Here is a 24,203-nt window from a genome sequence, read left to right as displayed (position 1 = left end):
TTTCTTTATGCATTTTTGGGAGTCCATAAATACGTGGGAGGGGGTATAGAGTTAAACGGCTTTAATCTGTAATTCCTACAGGCCAAGAAGTGACTTTCTTAATAATAAATTTAGTTTAATCCTTCATCCAAGTGTATGCAAACAAAGTTTGCGCCTGAAATATCTTCAGGACTGAGGCAACTCGTAGTAAAGGTGGACCAAGCTTTCATCACTTCTTGTCTCAGTATCTCCCATAATGCAAAGCACATCTCCTTGCAGACATGTATAATGCTATGCATTAAGGGAAGGGCCACTATCCAGACTGGTTTTGGCCTTTATTGAGGTCTCGTCAGTGGGAGCCAGATCCAGAAGTGGTGATACTAAGGCAGAAGCAATGGAGGGGTCATATTTACTTATACGAGTTGCCAAAAGGTGTACCACCTTATTATTAAATTATTCTGGAGGAGTAATCATTGATTCCCCCACATACAAATTAGCTAAACATTTGGCCAAAGCGCTCACACACTATACTGGCAACACACCATCACACATAAAAAGCTCATCCCACTTTAAAGCCAGCATAGAAAACCTTACACTTCAACATACTGACATAATGATCAGCTTTGACTTTCTTAAGGAGCCTGTGAAATTTTCTGATTTGTGAGTTGGTGAGATTGTATTCAATAGGGAGGTAAGTAGCCCTATCTAATAGAAGAGCATTAAGCTTATCTGTGTAGTCCTTTTGGTTAAGTACTACAGTTGCATTTTCTTTATCTGCTTTGGTGATAACTACTTCATTATTCCTGATTTCCTGCAGAGCTTTATATTCCTTGTTGGATATGTTGGTTTTTGGTGGTCTTGCTTTGGAGAGGACACAAGCTACATCCAGTCTTACACTGTTGGCGAACAGTGTAAGACATATCGCCAATAGTGTAAGACTGGATGTAGCTTGTGTCCTCTCCAAAGCAAGACCACCAAAAACCAACATATCCAACAAGGAATATAAAGCTCTGCAGGAAATGAGGAATAATAAAGAAGTAGTTATCACCAAAGCAGATAGGGGAAATGCAACAGTAGTACTTAACCAAAAGGTCTACACAGGTAAGCTTAATGCTCTTCTATTAGATCGGGCTACTTACCTCTCCCTATCGAATACAATCCCACCAACTCACAAATCAGAAAACTTCACAGGCTCCTTAAGAAAGTCACTTCTTGGCCTGTAGAAGTTCCCAACAGATTAAAGCCGTTTAACTCTATCCCCCCCCCCCGTATTTATAGACTCCCAAAAATACATATAGAAAATGTGCCATTACGTTCCACAATGAATGGCATTGATTCCCCCATATACAAATTAGCTAAACATTTGGCCAAAGCGCTCACACACTATACTGGCAACACACCATCACACATAAAAAACGCAGCCCACTTCAAAGCCAGCATAGAAAACCTTACACTCCAACATACTGACATAATGGTCAGCTTTGACGTCTCCTCCTTATTCACAAATGTCTCACTCAAGGAAACTTTAGAGCTAATCCAAGCTAAATTTTCTCCTGATATCTCAGCCCTATTTCAGTTCACAATGAACTCAGACTATTTCATTTGGCAGGAAAATTCTACAAACAAATAGAGGGGATGGCCATGGGTTCACCACTCTCCCCACCCTTGGCCAATTTCTTTATGGATACCTTTGAAGAAAAAGCCTTAGCCTTTGCCCCACAAAAACCAACCATATGGCTTTGTTACATTGATGATGTGTTCGCTATTTGGCCACATGGCTCTGACACTCCTCTCCTTCTTAACACAGTTAAACAACCAACACTCCAGAATTAAGTTTCTAGACATACTAGTCACCCACCAGCCTGATTGAACCTTGGTTTTCTCAGTTTATAGAAAACCCACCCATACAGGCAGGTACATTCACCAACAATTCCCCCCCCTCCCCCATCACAACAATATGGAGTGGTGAAAACACTATACAACAGGGCTAAACTAATCTGTTCTAATGACAAGGCCCTAAACACTGAACTAAATCACATCCTCATCACTTTCTCAGCCAGTGGCTATCCCCTCCCCCCCCAAAAAATCCAAGAAATATTGAAACTAACAAACCACAACCTCCCCCCCTCCCACCTCCACAACAAGGATTACCTCTAAATCCATCACCATTCCCTACATCCGAGGCACCTCGGAAAAAATTACCAAAATCTTAAAAAAAACATGCCTTGACCATGTGTTCAGGCCTGTCTCCATCCGGCAGGACATAAGTCGATGTCCTGCCAGATGGAGACAGACCATACAGAAAATTGGCATCCTTTATCCGCTCCACTAAAGACCAACCACTTCCCCTAGACCTACCTGATGTATACCAGGTCCCTTGCAGCTGTAAACTGTCTTACTTTGGCCAAATTGGCAGGACAGTGAATATCAGAATTTTGGAACACAAGGACTACATCTGTTTTCACAAGTACAGCCACTCTGGTCTTGCAGACCGTGCTCTGGATACACGCCACAGAATACACCGTAGCAAATACAAATTCGAAAGACTATTCATGGAATCAGCCTGAGCCCTAAGAATATCTCCTAACCTCAACAAATTTGGTTGTATGAGACTGCCCCAAATTTGGGAGGCTTACATCAGCAGACCTTCAGCCCAACGACCAAGAACACCTACTTAGTCCACTAGGGGGCACCATCAGGACTTTTAGGAGAACAATAACTTCATCACTTCATTCTCAGTTACTGTGTTGTAGTGCTAAGTGCACGTGCCTTTTTTGTAAGTTCCTTTTGAAGATGGCAATGTGACGTTGCTGAAATATCGGAAATATTTATTAAAGTGTAATTTAATTTATATTCTTATCTATGTTGTCAATTCCTTAAGTGATTTAATAATGCATAACCAACGTATAAGCCTGTCTACGAGAATCAACATCTTCATTACTTTCCAGTGGGAATGATCAAGCTGTGGCTCTTCTGGTGTAAGCTTTGTTTTTTTGATGAAAATGTCCAATGCGCTTTGCTTATTCCTCTTCTTCATCATAAATTTGTTCATGGCAAGCAAACACATCATGTACTTTTCTTTCTATTATTAAGTAGCATTCAACATTGGCGTCCATGTCTTCAGCCATTTTGAGAACATCGCTAACTGCAAAGAACATTTCTGCAAGACTCTTCAGTGTAAATTGTTCCACTACCTCTTCCCATTTCTCTTTTCCCTCTTCCTTTTCTTGTTTTTCATCTTCTGCAACAGTTGTTCCTCCAGTTCAACCAATTCTTCGTTGGTCAACTCTTCAGGGGAACTTTCTATGAGTTGAATTATGTGGTCATCTGTCACTTTGAGATTCAGATTGTTTGCTAGGCCCACTATTACAAACTTCCAAAATCATGCACAAACCTTTTGAATGTCTTTTTCCATATGCCACTCGTACCTTGAGAGGTCACTTCGTCCCAAGCCACAGCAATATTTTTAATACCATGATAAATATTGAATGTTTTCCAGAATTGCATGAGAGTTTGGTCATTTCCTTCAGTAGCACAAATGGCTTGTGAAAAACTTCTCCGTAGATAATGAACCTTAAACACTGCAAGAACTCCCTGATCTGTCGATTAGAAAACATGACCTTGAGCTTGGTTAAGATCACCGTTATAAGACGTATAAGATGGATGACCTGGAGCATTATCTAGAATTAATAAAATTTTAAATTCTACATTTTCTTTCACACAATAGCTTTTTATTTCACGCGCATAACAATTTATTAAGGCATTATCAAACAATTTTTGAGTCATTCACGACTTCTTATTGTGCCGATAATGAACTGGGAGTATGCTTCCTAATGTTTTTGAAGATTCGTGGATTCTCACTGTGCCATATCACAAATAGTTTCAGTTTATATTCAGCCATATTACCCGTAACTGAATCGTAATATGGGCATTAAGAACTTTGAAACATTAAATTGTCTGCTCAGGCATTTTTCCGAAACAAGGAGGTCTCATTCATATTAAATATTTGAATGAGAAATTGGATAAAATTTTCCTTCGGAATAATTTTATCCAATTTCTCCACAAACTCCTTGGCAGCCTTCTCATTGGAACTTGCAGATTCACCATACATTTTCACGTTATGCAGTGGCAAAACGCTGCTTGAATCTCATGAACCAATCTTAAGCAATGAATTCGTAGTCGTAATTGGGCCCTGCTTTCTCCTTCAACATGTTGAAGAGACTTAGTGCCTTAGCGGTTATGGTCACAGTGCTAAAGGGTATGTGCTTTTGGTTCAGATCCTCTATCCATGATGCAAGTAGCTTTTCCATATCTGATAGGACCTTGTCGATTTAATGGAAGCCGATCCTCTCACAACCTTTACGATTTTATCCTTATTTTTCAAAATGGTTGTCACTGTAGAATGAGACCATCCAAAGTCATGTGCAATCATATTGACCGGCTTACCAGCTTCATGTTGCTTTATAATTTGCAATTTTGTTTGAAGATCAATTGCTCACCTCTTTTTCTGTGATTCTTCACTAGGTTTTTTGATTGTGCATGTAGGGACCATGTTGCACAAAACATTGCAAAATATATTTAATGATAAATACACAAATAACCCATTTCTCAAACACAAAATCAACACAGTAACTGTTGAAGACATGTGCCGACTGCTGAAGGAGGTTGCTGCTGAAAGCACTGTTGCCCCTGTGCATGTTTTATCTTAATCTCGCTTGCATCTTGTTCGAAAGTATAGCCGAAAATGTTATTTATTCCCTCATGGAATCACCAACGTATCTTCGAAAGGACATAACTCGAACGGATGTAACTCGAGGGATATCTGTATGTATGTGTATGTATATATATATATATATATATATATATATATATATATATATATATATATATATATATATAGCTGTTCCACCTTAGTATCACCACCTCTTAATCTGGCTCCCACTGATGAGACCTCAATAAAGGTTGAAACCAGTCTGAGTAGTGGCCCTTCCCTTAATGCATTTTATTATACATGTCCGCAAGGAGATGTATAATGCTTGCGGACATGTATAATGTCTGCAAGCATTGTTAGTATCTTAGTATCTTAGATACTAAGATACTTACACTTGGATAAAGGATTAAACGAAATATATAATTGGTATCTTAAAAAATCAGTTAAATGACTACCTGAACTACATATCCTTTTATAATCAATAATCAAGTGATTAGATAAGTAATTAATAGTAATTAGATTTCAGATCCAGTTTAAATATTTAAAAGCACTGTTGCTTTTAGATATTTAAAGTGGGATAAATAGAGAAATTTTCTTTATCTCTAAAGTCTTAGAGATATTATTAATAATTTATTAATTCTCAAAATTTCTAATACAATATTAGAGATGTTATTATAATTGGTTTAAATCCAATGTAAATAACAGAAAACAGTATATCAGCTATGGTAACTTGAATAATGCCCAAAAATAAATAAAATGTGGAGTTCCACAAGGTTCAATGCTAGGGACCTTATACTATTTTTTATATGTGTTGATGGTCTACTTACAACTTAATTTGATAAATTGATATTATTTGCTGATGACACCACCTTAATTTATATATTGAGACAAACCATGTAGGTTTTAAAAAATTAGATTAACCATGATATGATGCAACTAAATAAGTGGTTTAGAAACAATGGTCTTAAAATTATTACGGGTAAAATTAAATATATGTACTTCAGCCCTAACAGATAAACTAGATTGCAATGTATAAAATAGCATGATACTCATCAAGGTATTCAGTGTAGATGTCCATTAATTATAAAATAATAATAATAATAATAAAATATTTGGGCTTCCATATTGGCAGTAATCTAAAGTCACCTATGTCTCATTTTTAGCAAGTAAAACAAAATAAAATTAATAAAATATATTATATTAAAAATGTTTTAATGTGGTATTTTTTTAAAATGCTTATATTACTATTCATGGGTAAATTTTTCACTGCAGTATGACGTTCCTTGTTGAGATTATTATGCCAGTCTGCTACTCTTGATGAGAACCTAAAAATTAATAATTAGACCTATAGCCATTTCTGATTTTTTTTTTATATGTATTCCACTAGTGATATGTATGTCATTCTTGATATTTTGCCAAAACAGAAACTATATTGGTAGATGCTGTTTGTAAGAAATTACATCATAAATTTTTCTGCATATAAGTTAAATTAGAGTGAGTTTGAGTGCGTTTAAGATGTGGTATGAAGATGTGTGTGTGATAAAAGGACCTCCCAGATGAGTCTTTGACTCCATGAGGTCTTGGGGTAATGATAATAATAAATTATGATCTGTGCTAATAACAAGTTTCTGCCATTAGTTCTTAAAGCAAATTAAGAAATCTAATGAAATAAACATCATCTGAAGTAACTATAGGTTTTATTTTTACCTCGATAAGACTAATGTTGATTTGTATTTTAAATGCATATTATAAAAGTTTATTATATATACAGGGTGTTCGGGATAAATTTGACAGTTTCGTAAGGAAAAAGAAAATCTTCTTTGTATCTATTAAATTTAATGAATTGACAAAAAAACATTACAGGCAGAGTTAATTACAATACTATCAACAAGATTTACTCAAAATAACCACCATTAGCATCGATCACAGCTTCAATTCTGCTTCGGAACCTCGAACAAGCTGATGCTACAGTCTCCCTGGGAAGGGCCGCAAAAACTGTTTTAATTTTATCCATTAACTGGGCTTTTGTATTACTGGAAGTGCGATTGGTGTCTTTTTCAACTGCGCCCCATACAAAATAATCCATGGGGTTAAGGTCTGGGGAGTTTGGAGGCCAAACATTTGGACTGGTGAAGTCGTAGAAATTTTCAGACAACCATTTTTGACTTTTCCCAGAGGTGTGGCAAGGGGCCGAATCCTGCTGCCATACATACGGCCTACCATTGGCTACCCTTGTTATCCAGGGCTTGACTACAGTTAGCAACTCCACGAACAAAGCCCGAATTCCAATGCCAGGGTTCTTCAACACCTGTTCCTGCAGATTTGCGAGGAATTCTGCTGTACGAACGCAATCAGATCGTCTGCTAGGGATCTTTCTTCTTGCTACATCCTCGTAGTCACCATTGCAAGTCTCTAGTTCATGCCTGATTGTTTTTACTGTATTCAGGGAGCATTGGGCAACAGTCGTAATATCCTTATTTTGATGGCGGGCACGAATCATCATGATACAAGTTATTCTCTTCCATGATTCAGGTGGGTTCCAGCTATCCATCCTTTCTGACATCTTTTATATGAATGAAGAAGGGTCCAAACTTTTAAATGAAGAGAAGTGTGTGTTAATACATGTAACTTACTGAAAATATAATTAATTATAAATATGTCAAATTTATCCCGAACACCCTGTATATATATATATATATATATATCACTTCCACTCACAAGAGGTACAGGACCTGTAGCAAATAAATGTGTTAGGTTAGGTTGGCTTGGATCAAGAGCAAAGTAATATGCTGATATTCTTTTTAAAGAGCTTGAGCTTGTAATCCTTAGAAAATACTTCATGAGGAAGGCTTTGTTCCACAGAACTGGGTGATAGATGGAATAAAAATTTAGTGAGTGTGCAGTTCAACTGTTAAAGGATGTTGGGCAGCTGCTGCTACTTATATTATGGTAGATTTAGAAGAAATGATGAGCATAATGGATGCTACTTCTAATGAACGGTGTCCATGAAAATATCTGTAGAAGAGACACAATGCAGAAACTGGCCATCTGTGAGACAGTGGCTGAAGAGATTGTAAGAGAGGTCATCATTCAGCCAAACTGCTCTCTTCTGAACTGCATAAAGGTTGGGCAGATTTGTGATTTGTACAGAGTAAGCAGCTGGACAGGAGAGAAGTATTTTGAGCAAAAAGGTATGCCAAGTTTTTTGGAAGCTGAAGATACTATAGAAGTGATGTCATTATGCCAAGAAAGATGAGGAGTAAGTCAGTCCTGAGAAAATAAAAGTAGTCTTTTTTGTTATGTTGAACATCCAAAGTAAGTGGAGAATAACTAAGGTCTTTTTGTGGAAAAAACAGCAAAACTATTTTTTGGAATCATTGAAGGTGACTAAGTTGTTGTTGCTTCATTGTAGAATGGTATGGAGAACAGTGTTTATTGCACTTATTGTAGGTGATCTTGAAGCTTGAGATGTTTGAGCACTTCATAGTTTGTCATATGTGCAGGATGAGTAAAATAATAGTCTGAGGAACACCTGAATTAACAGGAAAACCTGAATAGAGAACACCTTCTACTTAGTGTACGACCTGAGGAAAAAACGGCAGTCCAGTTACAAAGGGAGGAAGGCAGGCAGACCATAAGATGGCAGTTTTCTGAGAAGCTCTGAGTGCCAAACCCTATCAAATTTCTTGGAAATGTCACATGACAGTACAGGTTTCTCCAAGCTCTTCCATGGTGCATGTGTCCAGAAGTAAGCAATGTAGGCCAAAAAATCTGCTGTGAATTTTGATTGGTGAAATTGGTGGTCACTGATTAGCAGCCATTAACAATTTTCTTGATCTTGATGACTTTCTCAATTACTTTTGGACAGCATAGGTAAGAACTACAGGTTGATAGTTGGATGGATGCCAACTGAGTATAATATAGTGTATAGATGATAAAGAACACTTTAGTTCAGGAGTGCATCATCATCATCATCATCAGAGCACATTAGAACTGTTATATATATGATGTACATATGTTATGTATGTGTGCCATTATGTAAAAGTGATCCTAGATGCAATCGTTTGATTTATAGTGACTAAATTGCCTTCATCTATATTTTTCTGGCTCTGGCCCTTGGTTATACACATTATACACTCCCTTCACGAGTTATTATTCTGGACATCCACTGAGTCATAAAACTCATTGATCTATCTTAGAAAATAAAAATCTCGTACCATTTCTTAAACTGTTTGCACTCTTGGCACCCTTTCAGACAGTGCATCCCATGCTTCTACCCCTCTGTACAAAAAAAAAAAAAAATAACCTTATTTCTTAACCTCTTCCTTCCTTCCTTTTGCAACTTCCAAGGATGGTCCCTCTTTCTACATATATGAAAAATAATACTAGAATATCTCTTAAATGTATCAGTTATATTTCCCCCTTCATCTTCTACCCACTAAACTCTGTAGTTTGCATGCCTGCAGTCTGTCCTCATAACCAACTCTCATTATCTGCTTCTGCACCCTCTCCAAAGTTACTTCATCTTTCTTCAAATCCCAATGAAAGGGATCTGAGCACAATAATTCAGACATGATCTGAACAAGGCTTAATACAAAGGAATCACCACTCTTTTATCTCTGCTTGCCAAATATCTTTCTCAGTATTGCAATCTGAGAAGTCAAACTTTCTTTTCACTCAGTTCCCCTAATCTTCCAATTTATATCACCCATCATTTTAAGATCCCTTGCCTCCTGAAAAAATATGAAAAATTTACTCTCTTTATTTTAGATGTTCCCATAATTAAAATTTTCTAAATTGATCATTCTCGTTTTACTTGCTTAACCAATTTCCTTAAATATTTCTCAGTCATTCTCTATAGGCCTATATTCTTGTAACAAGTGCCTGTTAGATATCTTGTTCTGTTTATGTCAACTTTGTGTTGAACAGCCTCAAACCCATTGCATGTGCAATCTCTCCCTCTCATTTAAGCAAGCTTTAAATATCACTAATACTACCTCCCATCCACCATCTCCATGAGTGTTTTATATATATCCATTTCTATTTTCATCTGTACCTGATCCTCAGTTAACCCCAGTTTTGCGTGTGCCAATAATCCTTGGGCAAACCCACTCAATCTTTGCCACAAATTCATATCTTCCAGTTTCTGTGCTCCTAGGAAGTCTTGACACCATGAAGGTCTGGTGTTAAGACTCATTGTCGCTGGTCCCAATTATCACACAGAAAAGTTGGTCAAACTATGCCTTAAACTCAGTCACTGTTTTTATGCACAGCATGCTCTCTCAGGCAATGCATTCCACTTATCAGCCACTCTCCATGTAGAAATAGAGAAATATGAGAGGTTATAATCCATATGAGGTCTCATATGGATTATTGTGCATAGATATGGTTGCCAGGTTTTCATGGCGACCAGGATATGTTGGAAAGGGTCCAGAGGAGATTAACAAAAGTGGTCAGTAGTCTTTGGAATGTAAAGTACGAGGACAGATTGAGAGAATGTAAGTTGCAGAGCCTTGTGAATAGGAGGAGGGGGGGGGAGGATATAATTGAGACATATAAGTTTGTCAGGGATTGTTATCTGGTTGACATGGAAGAGATTTTTCATAGAACGGGAGAGGGGGTAGAACGAGAGGCCATCACTGGAAACTGTATAAGGAGAGTGTGAACAGAGGAGTGAGGAGCAGGTTCTTTACATGGAGAGTGATTGGTGAGTGGAGTGCATTGCCTGAGTGTAGACACATTGAATCAGTTTAAAGCATGGTTGGATGAGCATTGTGTGCAATAGTGTGTACTTCCCATGATGAATCTCTGATGCCATAGAGGTCAAATGTTAATGATTATAATAATAATAATTTCTCCTCACTCTCTTGCTGACACTCTCCTTATACAGTTTCTAGGGATGGCCTCTGTTTTACCTATCTTTCTCTTCTATGAAAAATTTCTTCCACATTAACCTGCCAACTTATATGTCTCAGTCATATCCCTCCTTCTTCTGCTATTCGTGAGGCTCAGTAAATTGCACTCTTTCAATGTATCCTTATAATCCTCATTCCACAGACCAGAAACAATCTTAGTCAATCTTCTTTGAACCTTTTTCAGTATACCATCATTCCCCTCCCCCAAGAAAACCAGGTGATTATATTTATATACTATAATCCATATCATAAAAAAAAAAAAATCAGCTAACGACTTTTTTTTTCCCCCATACAGGGAGTAAGCGAGGCTGTTTTTCAGCCCTATCTAACGTTTGAAGGCTGAGTGGACAGTTCAATCTCCACTGGTACCCACTCAGAGATAGCTGGCCCAAGGCTGTCACTAATTAAGCAGCTTGCAGTGAAGAGAAAAGGCTCAACAAGTACCGCCATCTCGTGGTCCCTATGCCTAACACAATATATTTAGTGTCTGAAAATAGTGTGGGTCCTACAGTTGATTTTCTTGAGTTTACAGGATGAAAAACCCGCTTGCCCATGCCAGAGGTCGAGTAACTTGGGAACTGGTCGAAAAAAGGCTTAAGAAAAATTTCCTCTAGTCGCCGACTAGATTCGAAACCAAGAAGACTTCCTTCATGCGGTCAAGCACTGTGGTGTGCAAACGCCACATCCACTGAGCTACACAGGCTCTCTAATCCAGTGTAATCATAATGTGCATCAAGGGTCTCTTCATCATTATCATAATCCAATATAATGATTTCACAACGTGAGCAGTGTGACCTCCAGACTTCAGGTACACTATTCTCAGATCTCATCTCTTCCACCTCTTTCTAAGTTTCCCTACCAATTTTATACTTTTTTTTTTATCCTGTCCATACCTATCAAAATTCAAAATCTTACACTTTGCTACATTGAACTGGTAGCTCTACTTATATGGTCTATTCACATCCTCCTGTAGGGTCATAACATCTGCTTGACTCCTCATTGTTCTCCCCACCTTTGCATCATTTGTACACAGCTGTATATCTCCAATTAAACCATCCTTTTAAACTTTTAAACCATCCAGAAGACTGAAGCATCCGAAAGGACACCTTTTGGCAACTGGTATATGGAAATATGTCTTCTCCATTACTTCCACATCTGGGTCTGGCTCCCACTGATGAGACCTCAATAAAGGTTGAAACCGGTCTGGGTAGTGACCCTTCCCTTAATGCATAGCATTTTACATGTCCACAAGGAGATGTGCTTTGCATTATGGGATACTAAGGCAAGTGATGAGAAGTTATACCACCTTTGCCACGAGTTTCCCCGGTCCTGAAAATATTTCAGGCACCAACTTTGTTTGCTTACACTTGGATAAAGGATTAAACCAAATATATAATTGTTTTGAAATCTGTAAGAACACGGTGATATCGAGTAATAAAGGGTGTTATACATCCTTCAATATTCAATATCAAACAGCAGTCGCACTTCCTACATTTTCGTAGAATACAAACACTGAAATGAAATGATCATCCTTCTCCATACTCCATTTAGAAAATAACTACTTTCAAGCACCTCTGAGGAATGGTTCACAGACAATTCATTGTGGGAAAATTCATCAAGAGGACAATTTATCGCAAGGAAAATCCATTGACAGGAAAATTCGTCGCAGGGGAAATTTGGTTGAGCAGAAAATTTATCACAGGGAAAATTCATTGCGGAAAAAATTTGCTGAAAGCATTATTCGCTAGATAATTGAAATGATATTGCATTGATACCAATATGTGAAAAATAAATGCAGTGCCAGATAATTTTTGCAAAATATAGTTTTTTATGTATTTATGTATCATTTGTTTAGATTTAAATTAGATTTTCATAATATTTTTATTCTTTTATGATGATGACAACAATGAAAGTAATATATTATTGATTGGTGATTTTCCTAATTTCTGTTTCGTCTTAAAAAGTTGTAAATACTTTTTATTACTTAAATGCCGCAGGTTCTGCTGATGGAATATTAATATTTACAAAACTGGAATAGGTTTAAGGAGAAAGGGCATCATATTTTATTATTATTATTATTATCATTATTATCAACATTTGACCTCCATGGAGTGAGAGACTCACCGTGGGAAGTATTGAAGAATATTTATTCTGCGAACTGTTCGTTATATTTCTGCGCACTTAGACACCCATCCAGATGTCATATATGTACGAGGATAGTCTGAAAAGTTCTCGGCCTAACAATGAAAAAACGAATTTATAATTTAAAAATTAATTTTCTTTTTCAACATAATCTCCATTAAGACTAATACATTTATTCCAGCAATGCTCCGGCGCTATTATCCTGTCCCTGTAGTGGTTCTCAGTAAGATCTGCAAAATACTCCTCTACAGCTGCAATCACCTCTTGATTCGAAGAAAAACGTTGACCAGTGAGGAAGAGATTTAGTTTTGGTGAGAGATAGAAGTCAGAGGGAACCAAATCTGGAGAATAGAGTGGATGTTCCAACAATTCATAGTGCAGATCCCTTAATTTTTCCCATTGCCAAAACACCTTTGTAGACAGGTGCATTGTCCTGATGAAAGATGATTTTTTCTTTTGCAAACCAGGTTTTTTCTCACAAATTTTTTCATCTAGTCTGGTTAAAAGATCAGAATAATATTCCCCTGTTATTGTTTTATCCTTTTCAAGATAACTAATAAACAAAATGCCTTTAGCATCCCAAAATACCAATGCCATGAACTTTTCCTGCTGATGAAACGAACTTTGTCTTCTTTGGCGCCATACAACCGGTTTCTGTCCATTGTTTTGACTGTTATTTGAATTCTGGCATATAATGGTGAATCCAAGTCTCATCCATAGATAATGAATCACCTCACAAAATAAGTTTTATTCTTGTTAAAATGCTCCAAGCACTGTTCAGAGATTTTCATGTGAGTGCGTTTTTGATCTGCTGTGAGCAAACGCAGCGTCCATTTTATGCAAAGCTTTTTCATTTGCAATTCTTCGTGCAAAATATATCCTACACGTTCTTTTAAAATGCCTATAGTCTCAGCAATTTCACACACTTTGACTTGCCGGTCATTTAATGCCATATCGTGCACTTGATCAATGATTTCTGGTGTTGTTACATATTTTGGATGTTCTTCATGTGGATCATCTTAAAGGCTGGTACAGCCATATTTAAACCCGGCAGCCCATTTCTTAATTGTTGAAAATGAAGGAGAAGAGCGCTAAACTTTTATGAACCTCGAATGAATTTCTTTTGGCGTTAAACCCTCTTTTACAAAGAATTTTATAACCGCATGATACTCAATTTTATCCATTTCAAGGGATACAGACAATACTTTTGCTTCAGACAGTTGTATAAAACAAACTACTTGATAGAATGACTTGCAGTTTCACATGGATGCTTATGACAGATGTACCAACTTAGGAAAAAATAATCTTGCCGATGGTGTTGCTATCTATGGTCGAGCCTGAGAAGGTTTCAGAACACCCTTGTATAATCGAAATATTATTATTGTTATTATTTGACACCTCCAGGGAGTCCATATACTCATCAAGGGAAGGTACTTGCTCTACAACTTTGTCTTCAACATTCAATCACCAACTGACTGCAACTACACCAACCACCACTCGTATTTCCAATGACAATCACAAATATACATGTCCACGGTGGGATTCAAACCAGCAACCTTTTGGCTGGAGAGCAGATATGCTATCCACTTGGACAACCAGGCCAGCTATTTGTTAAAATTTTTAAAATATTTCTTATATGGGAATTTTTTTTTTCACATATATCTGCGATGAATAACTTTATACCGAATAAAAATTTTCAGAAAGCTGAATATAATTGAAGTATTAAATAATATGTAAAATATTTCTTATATGGGAAATTTTTTCACATATATCCACGATGAATTTTTGTGTGATTAATTTTTCCCCGATGAATAGTCTCTGCAATGAATTTTCTCTGCGATGAACTGTCCGGACAAGCTGAGGAATTAATAGAAATTATATACTCCCAAGGCACCTTGAACAGGAACTAGGGCTTTATCCTACATTTAGAAGTCTTTTATATGCCTGTGTAATGTATTAGACCTCTATTATGCTAATAATCATCTAAAAGATTTTTGCAACAACGAACAGCTTATGACTAATATGTCAAATGATTCATGCGTGGTAATATGCATTATAAGTTATAGTTTTCAAAAATAGCTTTTCCCATTTGCTTTCAATGTACTCTAGAATGTTAACTTCGTGAAGAGACTATTAGTAATAATCTGGCAAAACATTTAGAAGTTTCTTTCTGTTGAAAAAAAAAGTTACAAAAGAAATACAGTAAACATGTAAGAAATCCCTTATCTTAAAAGTTTATGATTACTCAGTTGACCTGTAATTTGCCTTAAAATGGGCCCATGATTATTGCAGTACTTCAGAATAATACTTTTGTGTAAATAATTAGTGACAATTGCTTTTATTGTTTTCCATTGCCACTTTATCTCTTCATTTTTGCGTTATCAAACAAAACAATATTTTCTGCATTAATAACCCAACTATTTTTTATATTAAGAAACAGACTTAGTTTTTTTGCATCTATCTGTCTCCAGCTTTGACTAATCTGGTCACACTCTTCTATACATCATTTTTCTCTTCATTTTCTGTTACCCTAACAATGTTGTTGTAACTTAGTTGATTCCAAAAACAGTCTCCAGTATTATGTTGTGTTATATTGTTCATACAGGCACTATTGGTTAATAAATAATTATCAGTATAAGAATAGCAGTTTTGTTTTTGAGTGAAGTGACAGTTTATTCTTTTACATTCAGCTGAAAATTGTTTTTAACAGATTATTCATTTCAATGCTATGCTGTATATATATATATATTTAAATAGTTCTAAAGATAAATACTATAATTATATAAATAATTTTTCTTAATAAACATTAAAAGTTTATTATGATTGATATTGATAAACATACAATCTGCAGGTGTGTCACTAAGCATACATATCTCTTAATATATGCATTTAACATAATATGTCTGTCTGTCCGTCCGTCCGTCTGTCCGTATGTGCGTGCGTGCGTGTACACATACATACATACATACACACATACGAGTTTATAAGGCAGAAAACCAGAATAAGGCAATAATGATCATTTTAATTAAAAATATGACATTTCATCTTAATAACAAAGGATTTTTTCAGGTGTAAAGCATGAAAACTGGTAGATAAACCAATACGTAGTTATAGAAGAGTCTGATGTTTTTAAAATATTTCTAATTGTGCACTGCATCATTGAGCATGTTGTGTGTGCTTACGTATTTGCATATACACGTTTGGCTAACTAGGCTAGGATATTTTCCGACAAGTTGATACTTGGGTTTATATTTAGATGTTTTGGATCCATTGCTATTTCTAAGGACTCCCGAATTCTTCTCTCGGTTATATCATAGTAGTGATGTAATAGTTCATATTTATCCCATAACACTTGATGTCTCATTGTCGAGGTGTCCTGTGAGTCATCTGATATGTGTGATGACGAAGTTTAGGCCTCACCTCTTCAGTATTCAATATCTCGAACGTGTTCGTGAATATGTTAATCCTCCAACTACTAATACCACAATGACACCACTACCATTGACATAGAACATACTACCAACATCAACAGACTGGCTAACTCACCTTTAATTGAAAGACACCAGATCACATCATGGACGGGAATCAAACCCAGGTTTTTCCAACCAAAGGGCTTTGTCTATACTGACTGAGCTACAGAGGCTCTATTTTGGCTTATGATAGTATTCTTCTAGGACTTTTTTTTTTGTTGTTGTTGTTGTTGTTGAATGCTTCCATATAAAGATTTGATAAAATTGTTGATAAAGGACTGCCCACAACTAGACCAGAGTTCTGTTTGTATTTTGTGTTATGGTACTTGAAATATCCAAAGAAGATACAATGTTTAAGGAGTGCCATAACCTTCTCTGAGACTTTTATCTTGTAGCAAGACAAGGAGATCCTTGGTAGGAATGTTAGTAAATAAATGTACTATATCAGAGCTTGTTAAAATGTCATGTCCATTAAGGACAATGTTGCTGAATGATGCTGAAAACAAAATGCTCAGAGTTTAGCTAGATGATTGGCAAGAAGATATGTCAGAGAATATATTCCTTCTACTATTGGATGTAAAGGTATACTTTATGAATTTTGGGAGTCCTGTATAGGCATGGAGGAAGAGATTGAAGAGATCTGAGAGCTAATCTGGTATCTCTATTAAACTCAGAGGTTGGTTTTAAAAGGTTATTGGTGCAATTTTGAAGCCCTCTAGTAGGGTCATGATCAACAATGGATTAAGTGTCAGTAATAAGAAGTTGTTTAATTTTGTAGCATATTCATTTGCGTCAAGAATAACTGTAGCATTTCCTTTATCTACTGGCAGGATAACTATTTCAGAATTGTTTCTTAGGTTTTTTTACATGTAATTTTCTTTATTTTTTTGGATTCTTTGGATATATTATTATTATTATTACTATGTGACATTCTAAAGAGTCCAAGGACTCATTGCAGGAGGGCACTGTGTTCCACCATACACAGCTGACCATCTCCCTACTTAATCCTCCAACTACTAATACCACAATGACACCACTACCATCGACATAGAACATACTACCAACACCAACAGAATTTTTTGTGTGTAAATTGCATGTATTCTCATGGCAGATTTGTCAGTATGCAGGATGAAAAACCTGAATTTCCAGTCCTGTACTCCTGTATGAGATCAGCTAACTCACCTTCAATTGAAAAACCGATATAGATTCCTCTTATCATGATGAGAATCTAACTCGGGTCTTTTCCAGTCGAAAGGTGCAATGTTTAGTTGTTCTTCCAATTTGCACTACAGAGGTGCTTAATATATATTTAAGCATCAATGCTTTTATTTAATATAAGTATGTGAAATATAATAATTATTATTATTGCATGACACCTCAAGGGAGTCCAAAGACTCATCGAGGGAGAGCACCTACTCTTCAACTCTCTGTCTTTACCAACTACAACTATCATCATCTACAGCGCCATATACCACCTCACCACCACCACTAAATTTTCACAGACAATCACAAACATCCATGTCCACAGCAGGATTCGAACTCACAGCCTTTTGTCTGGAGAGCAGATACGCTTACCACTCGGCCAACCAGGCTGGCTATAATAAAATTAAAGAATAACTTTAATATAATATTAAATTATATTTAATAATTTCATATATTTAAGGTGTGTGTGTGTGTGTGTATTATTATTTTTTTATTGATACTTTTCAAAAAAAAAAATTTTTTTTTGGAAGATTTTTTAATTGATGCAAAAACACTATAATTTTTAATGCTGTCTTTCATGTTTGAATATTTGGAAAAATTATACAGTAGGAGCATACAATGGGAGGAATGACTTGTGGACATGATCCCACACAGGGAGTGCCCAGACCCCCTCCAAGCATGGCCTCAACGTCTTCTGCAAGCTGCTATGGGCTCCTCAGGCTCGACATGGCAAAATAAACACTAACAGGATTTTTCACCAGCTGATTGGGAATCCTCCTGAAGTGCTACCAACAGATTCATTTCTATGTACTACCTGATGGCCTGTCTGTAGAACCAATCCCTACTGCACTTGAGTAGAGGAAATGCTAGCTCCTTAGTTCAGTTACAGTACTTAATGGAGGGCACGTTCACCACTAACTGCACTGCATGTGAGAAGAAAGGCAGTGGGCAGAAGAATATATTTTCAAAAGTTGATAATATTCTTAATATTCACTATATATTTAAACTAAATTACTTAAATTAGTTACATAGTAGATCACAATAGAGTTTAGAATGATACAGGGGTTGTTATATAAAGAAATTTATGTGGAATATTTGATATACTGATATATAGTATTGCCTTTGGGAAAATGTTTCAGTGTTTTAGAATTGCTTTAGAAATTTGATATTGAACCAGTCATCCATTACCTTGAAGCATTGCCTTGTTTTTCTTGATATTTGCTAATGCTATCAAAGCAGCTAACTAAACACTAACATGCTGATTGTTGAATTAGATCCATTTGCTACATTAATCCAATGTTGTGTTATTTGCCAACATAAAATGAGTTTTTTTACTTAACTATCCAACTTTATATTAGCAATTGGTATTTACTTCAAAATTAACTAATATCAAACTATTAGTGTGTTTTTGCAAAGTATTGGAATTGATTCCTTTTCTTTACATACAATATTTTTTAGGTTGTCCTAAAAAATGTGATAAATGGTTAAGAATTATAGTTCAAAAATTTAATTGATCAGTAATCATATGTTAATTTTCATCTATACTGAAGTGTAAAAAATGATTTTTTTTTCAGACAAGATGGAGAATTTTTTAAAGAAAAGCTGGGTGCCTTTAGAAAAATCTTTAAAAATACAATTGATTTTGGTATGTAAAAATATATTTTTTTATAAATATGTTTTTATTCATTTTTTTATATTGTCCACAATACCTTCCCATTCCATGTATGCATCAAATATAATACAAATTAAACATTATCATGTATAATAGCATTCTGAACAATGTTTATATCATTATGCACAATTGTTGGCAAATCTTTCCAACAATTTGCAAGATTGTTGGCAAGATTTGCCAACAACATTGAGCCAGTACATAATGTAGGACATCAAAGGCAATAAGAAAGAAGGTGAATGGCAGTGAGAAAGTAATTCAGGACATGAAAGCACAGTTGGTGAAGATGAGGCAAGAGATGAAGTGATTGCAAAGTAAAATAAAGGGAATTAATAAGTATGGAAGAGTGAGGAAGATGAATAAAAGATGGCAATGTGAAAGAGTTGATGAATGAGCAAGAATGGCTAAGTATGGAGGATTCAATTATTAGCGGCATGGTTAATGAGAAGATGAATAAGGTTTGCTTTCCTGAAGATAGAATGAACAGAGTGATTGAGCAGGCAATCACTATCAACCATCTACCACTATCAACTCTTTTGCCAGAGGAAACAGGCGAAAGAGTTGATAGTGGTAGTAGGCATGGGTGATTTGATCAGTAACAGGGAGAAGGAACAATTGGATATCAGCATGTTGTTGTTGAGAAGAATAAAAGATAACAGTGTGGTAGGAAACGTGGTCAGCATGTTGTTCAGGTATGATGGTGATGATTTGAGTAGGCAAGCAAAGATTATGAATGGTATACTAGCAAAGCTGTGTGAGGAGTAGGAGTTCATGTCATGAATGTGTGGGAGAATTTGAGAAATGGATGGGTGGAGTGGTATAAGAGAGGCAAGAAGAGCAAGAACGTAGGGCACAAGAGTTTGTGAATTGAGAGATGAGTGGCATTAGAGAAGATGAGAAAGACGCAACACAAGACACAGAAATGGGGAGTTGGGGGGAGGGGAGATAGGGTGACACTGTGTGAGAAGCATGGGTAATGGATACAGAAGTGGACGTGTGAATGTACAAGAATGAATTGAGGTGGCCAGGGATGTGGAGGCAACATCTAGGTCTGGAGAGAGTTGTAAGATCAGTGATGACAGAGGAATGGCCAGGGCAGAGGATATGGGGTAGCCTGAAGTTGTGTCAGTGGGACTTGTTATAGAACCAGAAATGAGGTAGTAGTTATGTTTACGAATGTCAGAAGCATTTGAAATAAGGGTATTGAAATTGTTGCATTGATATAGTTCATTTACCCAAAAATTGTTGGAATAAGTGAGATATGGTTCACTGTGGATCACATCCTGACAGGAACAGAGATGGAAGAAGATATATGTTTTGTGAAGGCAGAAAAGGAAGAGACATGCTTTTGATGGTAGCAGGGGAGTTATACACATCAAAGGTGAAGATGCAAGGAGCAAATAGTGGCAGTGTTTTTGAAACAGTATGGTGTGAGTTAGAGGTGAACAGAATGAAATATTTAGTTGATTATTACTATAGACCTTGGTAATGTGGAAGGTAGTGAAAAGGAAATGTATAGGCAAGTTGGTCTGGCTAATAAGAAAAGAGTGATCATTATGGGTGATTTTAATTATGGTGATATAGACTGAAATGAAGGGATAGCATGTGGGGACAAAGAGAATGAATTTTTTTTTTGAGTTTTTGAGAGACAGCTAGCATGATACCTTCTTCCATGATACCCTGTGGGTGGTGTCCAAAAAAATAGCCAAGATACTAAAACAGTACAACTTACACACAGCATATAAGCCCCACCGCAAACTTGCTACCGTTATCCGTTCTACGAAAGATCAGCTCCCTCCTCTCTCTCTGCCTGGAGTTTACAAAGTACCCTGTTCCTGTAAGCTGGTGTACTTTGGACAGACAGGCAGATCAGCATCCATCCGTCTAGAGGGACACAAGTCTTACATCTTCAAACACAACTATGGCCATTCAGGCTTAGCTGACCATGTTTTGGACACCACCCACAGGGTATCATGGAAGAAAACCACCATGCTCCACCACAGCAAATTCAAGAAAGAGAGACTTTTCTTAGAAGCAGCAGCAGCTCTCAAAAACCAACCAAATCTCAATAAATACGGTTGCATTAAGCTTCCGAAGATTTGGGAAACACTCATCACCAGAGTTCCCACCTTACATTCCAGGCCAGCTACTACTGCCCTTAGAGGGCGCTCTACCTAGATAGGACTTTAGTGTCACCCACGTGGTTGGGCTTAGTATTGTTTGTTATTTGTGTATATGTTACATTAATTGTTTTTGTAATCCCCGTAGATGTCCTAGTGACTAGGATGAAATATAGGAAGTATTAAATTCTATTTTAATTCTCTTTGAGTGTTGTAAAAAATCCATTAAGCCTCCAACATGATATGTGCAATGTGTGCGACGCACATAGGCGCCAGGATAGTAAAGGTGCCAAAGAGGAGGAAATACTTTAAAAAAAAAAAGTTTTTTAAAGTGATTTTTTTATTGGAGGGGGGGGGGGGGATAGGGGCGCCAACTAAAGTTTTGCACACAGGCGCGCTGGACACTACTGCTTCACCCCTGCATGGTGCTCAATCATATGGGGACTTCTGTGATAAAGGGATATGTGTAGAACTATGAGGCTAGCAATTATGATAAACTCAGGAGATGGCTTGCGGCTATATCATGGAATGAGGAATTAGATGGAAAGGAGATCAGTGCTGCTTAGGAACTGTTCTGACAGAGGCAATGTCTGAATCATTCCAAAGTTCAGGAGGTCAAATAAAGTAGGTGTGAAATGGATCAGTGAGATGATGCATGTAATTTGTATCGTTACAGAGACAGCACAAGATGAGTAGTAATAGCTAGTTACATGAGAAGTACAAAAAGCAGATAAGAAAGGTGACTCACTTAGCAAAGGTAACAAAAGTACAGTGTGAGCAGTGGTTAACTAATCAGGCCAGAAAATCCTAGGGAGTTCTTCCAATGATATATGGCCCATAGGAGAAAGACTAATTTTGGAAGGGCAAAAATAGTAGAATGATAACTACTGAGAAGGATATAGTTGAGTGTCAAACAAGCAAGTTGAGTATTAACAATCAACTTCATAAAGGCATTTCTTCCTTGTGAATGTAACATTGTGCAGAACTGGAGAACGATGGGAAGGGAGGAGCTACTGATAGTGAGTGAGCAGGAGGTATATGAGGAATTGAGTAAACTTGATGTCAACCAGACTCTAGGAATGGATGGTATATATACATCACTATGTGTTGAAGAAATGTTACAGGGAGTTAACAGCAGCTTTGACATACTTTTTTAACATGAGTCTTAGATTAGGCCTAATTCCAAAGGAGTGGAAAGGGAGCAAAATTGTTCCTACTCTTAAGGGAGCTTGATAAGACCAGTGCTTCAAATTCTAGGAGCCAATCTGTTTGTTTGTTTAAAGTGTTAAAGAGGTAAGTGAAGACCAAAATTCAGAATTCAATTGATAACAGCAGTATTCTCTTTGATGGACAGCATGGTTTTTGCTAAAGGGCTGTCATGTTTTAGTAATCTACTTATTATAACAAGGTGACAAATGCATTGGTTAAGGGGGGGGGGATATATACACAGTAGTACATTTAGATTTTGCAAAAGCCTTTGATAGGTTACCACATGAACAGGCTGGTAATAAAATTGGAACAGAGAGGGTTGGGGAGTAGATTGCTGCACTGGATTGGAGATTGTCTGATAGTATTAGTAAGTTGTATATAGAGGAACGATATCAGAAAAAAGGAAATTCACTAATGGTGTGCCCTTTGGATATATTTTGGAGTCATTGCTGTTTAATTTTTTTTTTTTTTTAATGATGGTGGGAAGGACTTGAACGGTGATATGTTTCATATGATACAAAGTTGGGAAGAATATAGCCTTGCAAGAGAACGGACTTGAACAGACTTGGTGGGTAAGCGTAGTTACCAACTCATTGTTGCAAAATGTAAGGTTTTAAAATTCAGGAAGTAAAGATCTATCATACAGGAGGTGAAGGAGATGAGGGATCTGGGGGAGATAATGGTGGATAGGAACCTGAAATTTCAAGGATATTTTGCTAAAATTGTGAGGGCAGTACAATGGATTATGGCAATGATGCAGAGGACATTGACATATAGAAGTAAGAATGTTATGATTCCTTTGTATAAGACTTTGATTAGACTGCATATAGATTGCTATGTACAGATTTGGTCACCTGATTTTTCAAAAGAATGAAGAGATGATTGACTATGGTGATTTGTCTCTGAAATATTGAGTATGAAGAAAGATTGAGGGAATGCAGAGTAAATTTAGTGGATAGAAGGAGAATGGACAGGACATGACTGAGGAGTTATTGCTATTTAATGTGGATCAGATTTTTCATAGAATGCAGGGAGAAGGGAGAGCATCCCTGTTAGCTGTATAGACATTTAATACCACTTTCTTTCATAATGCAATCCATATGGATGATGAATAAGAGTGGAGATAGCATGCACCCCCTTACACCCGATTTTAAATCAAACTATCTTCCTGTATTTCCTTCAGTTCTAATTGCTGAATTACAACATAAATAATTGCTCTATATAATATTCCATTTACCACATATATATAGAAATTTTTCCACTTGGTTATACTATAAATTAAAGATGCCAAGAAATTACATTCTTCGTTTCATCCTTTATCTTGTTTATAGAGGCTAATGGCTTTGCCTCAATAGCCATAGTATCCCATAATGCAATGCATATATCCTTACAGACATGCATAATACTATGCATTATGGGAAGGATCACTACCCAGACTGGTTTCGACCTTTATTGAGGTCTCACCACTAGGACCCAGACCCAGAAGTGATACCAACGTTGAAGTAATGCTGCAGCCATATTTCCATATACTAGTAATCAAAAGGCGTCACACCTTATTACTGAAGTATTCTGGATTAGAGATGGATGTTGAAAGTATCCATTTGGTTTTACTATAAATTAAAGATGCCAAGAAATTATATTCTTGGTTTCATCCTTTATCCAAATGTAAGCAAATAAAGTTTGCATGTGAAGTAACTTCACAACTGAATTATCTTGTTTATAATTGTTTATAACTAAATTGTTTATAATTTTTTATAATTATTTTAAATAATAGTTTATCTATAC

At 36.5% G+C, this 24,203-nt stretch overlaps 1 protein-coding gene across 1 annotated transcript in view; it reads left to right on the top strand.

Annotated features, from left to right (window-relative positions):
• The window catches only part of LOC150106906 (esterase OVCA2), a 122,943-nt gene that overhangs the window by 32,471 nt on the left and 66,269 nt on the right, over positions 1-24,203 (top strand). The window contains exon 4 of the mRNA XM_090393368.1: positions 18,995-19,065. Within this exon, the coding sequence (XP_090249494.1) occupies positions 18,995-19,065 (71 nt within the window). The remainder of the gene's footprint in view (positions 1-18,994; positions 19,066-24,203) is intronic.

The sequence above is a fragment of the Typopeltis vanoorti genome, chromosome 5 (genome assembly GCF_054136105.1).
Source record: "Typopeltis vanoorti isolate ZY-2024b chromosome 5, IOZ_Tvanoo_1.0, whole genome shotgun sequence".
NCBI classification, from domain to species: Eukaryota; Metazoa; Arthropoda; class Arachnida; order Uropygi; family Thelyphonidae; genus Typopeltis; species Typopeltis vanoorti.
This window is presented reverse-complemented; position numbering and strand designations above follow the sequence as displayed.